The sequence below is a fragment of the Eptatretus burgeri genome, chromosome 12, assembly GCF_056783735.1.
Source record: "Eptatretus burgeri isolate ZD-2024b chromosome 12, Ebu_testis_v1, whole genome shotgun sequence".
Lineage (NCBI taxonomy): Eukaryota > Metazoa > Chordata > Myxini > Myxiniformes > Myxinidae > Eptatretus > Eptatretus burgeri.
Genome location: NC_140972.1, coordinates 65,689,314 through 65,695,313, shown reverse-complemented (window position 1 = coordinate 65,695,313; position 6,000 = coordinate 65,689,314). Strand labels below are relative to the sequence as shown.

The 6,000-nt window shown below is 39.9% G+C and overlaps 1 protein-coding gene across 8 annotated transcripts in view; it reads left to right on the top strand.

Moving 5' to 3' along the window:
• LOC147015791 (sodium-dependent phosphate transport protein 2B-like) overlaps positions 1-6,000 on the top strand; it is a 110,009-nt gene that overhangs the window by 69,009 nt on the left and 35,000 nt on the right. For all 8 annotated transcript variants that reach the window (XM_085848302.1, XM_085848306.1, XM_085848304.1 and 5 more), the window contains one exon: positions 1,973-2,072. In XM_085848302.1, the coding sequence (XP_085704428.1) occupies positions 2,051-2,072 (22 nt within the window). In that variant the 5' untranslated portion in view covers positions 1,973-2,050. The remainder of the gene's footprint in view (positions 1-1,972; positions 2,073-6,000) is intronic.

Genomic DNA, 6,000 nt, shown 5'->3' with positions numbered 1-6,000 from the left:
GGTCCATTAGGTGTTGTTCACCTGTTGCACGTCAACTTGAATGTGGTCCATTAGGTATTGTTCACCTGTAGCACATCAGCAATGAGATCATTGGTGAGGCCACCCATCTTATATCAACCACTGTTTGCTCTCATATAAGCCTTGAGAATGTATACAAAATAAAAAACACTTCCCGTTTCCCAGTTCTCTTTTTTGCTCTGACGAAGGGGAAAGCCCAAAATGTAAGCACCATGTAATCTTTTACAGTGAATAAGTCTTCACTGTTTTATTCTTGGTTTTTTTTCATCATTCCTGTTGCTTCTTCCTCGACAAGAGCCTCAATATAGCGAATCAAACTTATCTTCCATTTTGGATAATGACAGGTCTGAGATTGCTTCATAATGACCTGCTCTCACTGACAAAACATTTTATTCCACCTCTCCTGCAAATATTCTGCCCATTACCCAGTTACGAGTAAATTAATGCTTGTTGGGAGCTTTTGCAATCAAAGGGGTTGGCAGGATGGCTCAGAGGTAATGGACTTGCCTTTGAGCTGCTGTCTGGTTTGAGTTTGATTTCCGAACAGGATGTAAACTGTGTCCCTGCTGTTGGACAGATCAGTGCATCGATGAGTGTGCCATCCATCAGGTGGGACACAAAGCTACTCCTGCTCTGGATTCAAAAGAAGTATCATAAAAAGGTTCTTAGTAGCTGGAAAAAAACCCCACAGATATTCCCAACCCTTCTCACTTCAAGTATTACAACATACTCCCACCAGAACCATCTCATGAAGCCAGCTGTCCCATCTGCATTCATGTAGACGTTAATTTATTACATTATATGTGATATGTGATCTTATTTCTAAATTTCTTACATTATATGTGATAATTTGCTGTAGTAAATCGTTGCATTGGTACAATGGCCCAATTTCAAATTTCCTGAATATTTTGTGAACTACTTGTTTCATTTAGAATCTACATTTATAACTGCTGTTCAGGCCCTTTGCTATTGACAAGACCTCCAACAGAGCAGACCATATCAGATCATTATGTACATGGCAAAGCTAGCTTTATCAGTCTAGCAATTTAGAAGGCTCACATGCTTAATCAGTAATTTTTATCCAATACAGTACTTGTCACTTAATATTTTCTAATTCCACAAGATTTTCGCCTTTAAAAAAAAACCCAGACCCAGAGTCTGGGAGGTCAGCGGTGGCCCCGGTTCAAACCCCGGCCGAATCATACCAAAGACTTAAAAAATGGGACTTGTTCTCAGCATTTAAAAGGATAGAGCGTAGACAAACAACCTTTGGTTGTAAACCACAGGCTTGATGGGCCTCATGACCTTCTAAAATTTAAGCTCCTCACAAGGGAACTCGTATGTAAATGAGTCATCACCATTACTTTATTTTCCGAATTTTCTGTTAAGCCATTGCCTTCGTGATCAAACCTCAAGATTAGTGATCAACCCCATTGAAAAAGTGGTATTGAAAAATTCATTTCAGCACATTACAAAAATTCCAAAACAGTGGTCGTTTTGGAATGCTCTGGCCATTTATTGAGAAATTAATTATTTTATGTTTATGATTTATTTATTTTAATTATGCAATGAATCAATTATTGTACACTGCTCCCTCCCAATTCTGACTCCATGTGCTGCAAGGCGGCATCACCGGGCGTCAAAGGCACCCCGGCGATGTCGCGCACTGGAGGATTTGTTATTTATTTATTTGGCATGGGGGCAATGTACTTTCAATGAACCATACTTGTTTCTATCTGTGTTGAAGCATTCAAGTGCAGTTTGTAATTGTTTTTAATGCATGGAATAAATACACTGCTATGAAATTTAGTGTTTATGAACTTTCAGTTCAACAAATTTTTGGAGCGACTGCAGCCTTTTTGCATTAACGTATATCATTTTTACATCCACAAAATAAACCACATTTGTATCTTTCAAATTACCTTTTTCAACAAGCTTTGTTTATTTCCCACAGGTAAGAGTTTATGCAATCACCAACCACTGAGCAAAGAAAGAAAAAATCGGAGAAAAAAAGCATAAAGCATCGATTGGAATGAAGTCATCCCAAGACCATGGTAAAACATTAACACCAACCAGTATTAAATTGTGTTGTTTACAAGCATGTGTGTCAATTGTGGCCACATTGTCAGTGGTTATTGTTTTTTGTTTTTCTTTGGTTCATCATTTTTCATCTAATGAATACTAACTCTGGAATCGTATTTCTTTAACCAAAGCCTTCACTGAAACGACCAAAACTAAAGCCTAAGTCTTACCAGCTCAATCAAGTAACTGAACTGTATCAGAACATTTCTCACTGGCTGACTTAAAAGGAAATAATCTCCATTGCTAGTACCTTATTGGAGCAGCTGAAGCACTCATCACTACATTACAAAATAATCGAATAAGACATGCCTGCTAGCCTGGTGTTGGCTTAGTGGTTTGGGTGGTGGCTTCGGATCCTAGGGTCCTGAGTTCAAGCCCCATTAGCCGCTGAATTAAAAAATACACCAGGAGGTTGACTCAGCCTGTCATCCTTCCGAGGTCGGCAAAATGAGCACCAGTGTACTGGTAAAAGGGACTGCATCAGCAGCATAGCCGCCTCCCAACCAATGATGCAACCAGCAACCACAGGCTGCACTAGAGAGAGAGAGAGAGAGAGAGAGAGAGAGAGAGAGAGAGAGAGAGAGAGAGAGAGAGAGAGAGAGACAGAGAGAGAGAGAGAGAGAGAGAGAGAGAGAGAGACAGAGACAGAGAGAGAGAGACAGAGAGAGAGACAGAGAGAGAGAGAGAGACAGAGAGACAGAGAGACAGAGAGACAGAGAGACAGAGAGACAGAGAGACAGAGAGACAGAGAGACAGAGAGACAGAGAGACAGAGAGACAGAGAGACACATGCCTGCAATACAATTTGCTTCCAAAAATGTTCTTACTTTATGAAACACGAGGCTGAATTCACCATTCCGTCAAGGCCAAGACTCGTATACGAAAGGGCATTAAACGGAGGTAAATATCAGTGAGGGCCCACATTGTAGCTGTCATGGAGTCGAGAATTTGTAATGAAAGTGCAGTTACCATGTAAATTGATTGAGGAACAGATTTAGACTGCGGGGATGACCATAAAATTTCTGATTTTTTGATTGGGTCACATTTTCGCACCATCTGAAAATTTGGTTCTGAACGTACTTTTTGGGTGCTGAATCTGAATATCAATGTTTCTCAGTCATAAAATTTCTTGTTTTTAGGATATTTGGTGAAATTATGCAATTTTTTGCAAAATCCATTATTTTTGTAATATTATGTAGGTCTATTGAATGTACCACCTATAATCAAACCAATTAGCATTATTGAAGGTTCCGAATCCTACATTGATTGCTTCCAATTCATTAAACAGCATTAGTCAACAATATTTCGTTTAATTATGCAAATATACGCAAAAATTACCTTTCTGTATTGCTATTTGCATAAACATTGCACAACACATGGAATTGGGCAAATTGATGCATCTGAACGTGCTGAACCTCTTTTTGGATGATTCTTGGTAAACAAAATTGTATGTTTAAGGAGAAGTAATCTTTAATAAAATCATAAATTTACCAGAATGTAATCTGATGAGTCCCTGAACTCTGATCAGTATGAGGAAAATGAAGTTTGTTAATTTTTTGTGAAAACAGTACCGACATGTATTCACTTCGATGTAGATTATTCAAATAAGGTAAAAACGAAAGAAAAGAGGATACACTTATCTTTAAAAACACAAACAGATTTCAAGCATTAATGTTTACTTCATATCAGTATGGAATATCTTCACCTTCATGATCACTCTGTACTGATTAATTGTTACATTGTAGACATTTGCACATGTCTGTGCATGGCATCGTATTCTTTATCAACTCACAATGTCGAATGCTACATTTACTTTTCTGACATTGGCACTTGATAGCTGCCCAGGAAGTGATCCGGGTACAGGAAGCATGTTTCCTCATTTAATCACAAGATCATCATCATCATCATCCATTGCCCATCCATGGTTAATTGGGTTTTTTGGGGGTTTTTTTGTATACCTTGTCGTGGCTCGTGTGAGAAATGGTTAGGTGCATTCACAAACTGCTGAATGGCTCTTCTGTGTATGGCAGCCTGATCATTTGCTCACTTGACATGTTCCATAAGGGAGTCTTGATATATAATGTATCTCACAACATTAATGTCTTTCTTTCCTTGCCTGCTACCATAGAGTAGGCAAACAAACTGTTCAAGTTCTTCCTGAAGTTCTGTTGATACATCGAATTGCTCTCCCAATTCCTTGAAAGCATCCATATGTTTTTCTTCAGCCAACATCAACTTCAGGGCCTAGGTCTTACCTTTACCATAAAAAGGTGCTTACTGAGTGAAACAATGGAGTCCAATCAGAGCAATGGAAACATTTTCACCGAGATGATCTTGTATTGCTGTGATACCTATTGTTCGAAGTAGGTTTCCCCTTCCTGGATTCTTCAACTTCTAGCTTACCACATACAGTATGAAAGGCATGGCATTGTGTTCCATGTGTAAAGAACACTTTGACATATCTGAAATTTTTAGGAGTCTTTTTGCATGTGTCGAACAGAAACTGCACCAGCTCTTCCTTGTTTTGGCTACCTGTCATGTGCTTCTTCCACTGCAAAGTAATCGCTTGGTTAGTGCTATATATCTTGTTTCTCTGCATTCCTCCTGTGGCTCTTTCCCCTTTCAGCACCTTTAATGGACACAGCTGGATAACGATCAGTGACAAAGTGGATTGATTCTGCATATGTCAGTAGCCAAGGTCACAACTTTGTTGAGGATGCACATTGCCAAGTCACCAAATGTTGAGAGAGTGAGAATTTGGATACTTAGTTCTTGAATTAAGGCCGTGCCATCCACTATCCAAATGCTCTTCTTTGGAACTGATTCAACAACTGGTCATGGCTCCACTCCACATTCCAAATGATGCATCAAGCTGGCTTTGCTGTTTTTTTTTACAATGCCATCATTCTCATTTGCAAATGCTCATTGATTTGAAGAGAAACTGTACTTCATAAGTACCTGCAGATCAACATTCCTGTGCTTCAAAGTACCAACAACTTTGCAAAGAAGCTCCTGTTTTGTTTCAGTACATGGGCCTTGTCGACCTTGCTTTATGACTTACTCTTAGTTACTAATGAGAAAGTCTATAATTTATTTTGCTTGATTGTCATTTGCAGATCAGTAGAACCTTCTTGTATGTTGTCAGTCGTCAATGTATTCTTCAGTTGCAGCAGTGCCATGATCATGTGCTCCAAGCATGTCCATTGTGACCTCTGCACTAGTAATGTCACCAGGAGATGTATACAGGAGTTGTTGGCTGGGTTCTTCAAATGGATTCACCATGTTTTCAAGTCACACACAACTTGCACATCCTCGTTGTCTTTCCTTATTCGGTGATCTTGCAAGTCTTTCACTCTCGTAGGTGAGTCATTCTTTCCCGCCATTGTTTCCTTGGGTGCTGTCATGATCTCTGTATTATTTACAATGTGAGACTTTAATATTCCATCCATCTATCCATTGGGACCAGACTCTGTGCAGAGCGTTGGTGCTGCCGAAGCAGTCTCCTTGGCTATTGGGCACAATCCTGGATGAGTCGCCACTCCGACACAGGATACCAGCAAGCTGGCACTCATTTTTCCGACCTCGGAAGGATGACAGGCAGAGTCAACCCCACCTGGTATTAATTCAACAACTGAGTGGGATTTGAACTCAGAATCCTAGGATTCCAAGCCCACCACCCTAACCATTAAGCCAACACCAGGCATACTTTAATATTCATGGACAAGAACGAGGACAAACACTCAGTATACAATGCACACAAAACCACCAGGTAGGTCAGAGAGATGTCACCATCGAACTATTCGGGGTCACCTCCCTGCATACATGCACATACAGACACACAGCAACCTAATTAAGTGCAGTGCGTGCATGTAACTGTATGTGCATACAGTATAGCTGGCTC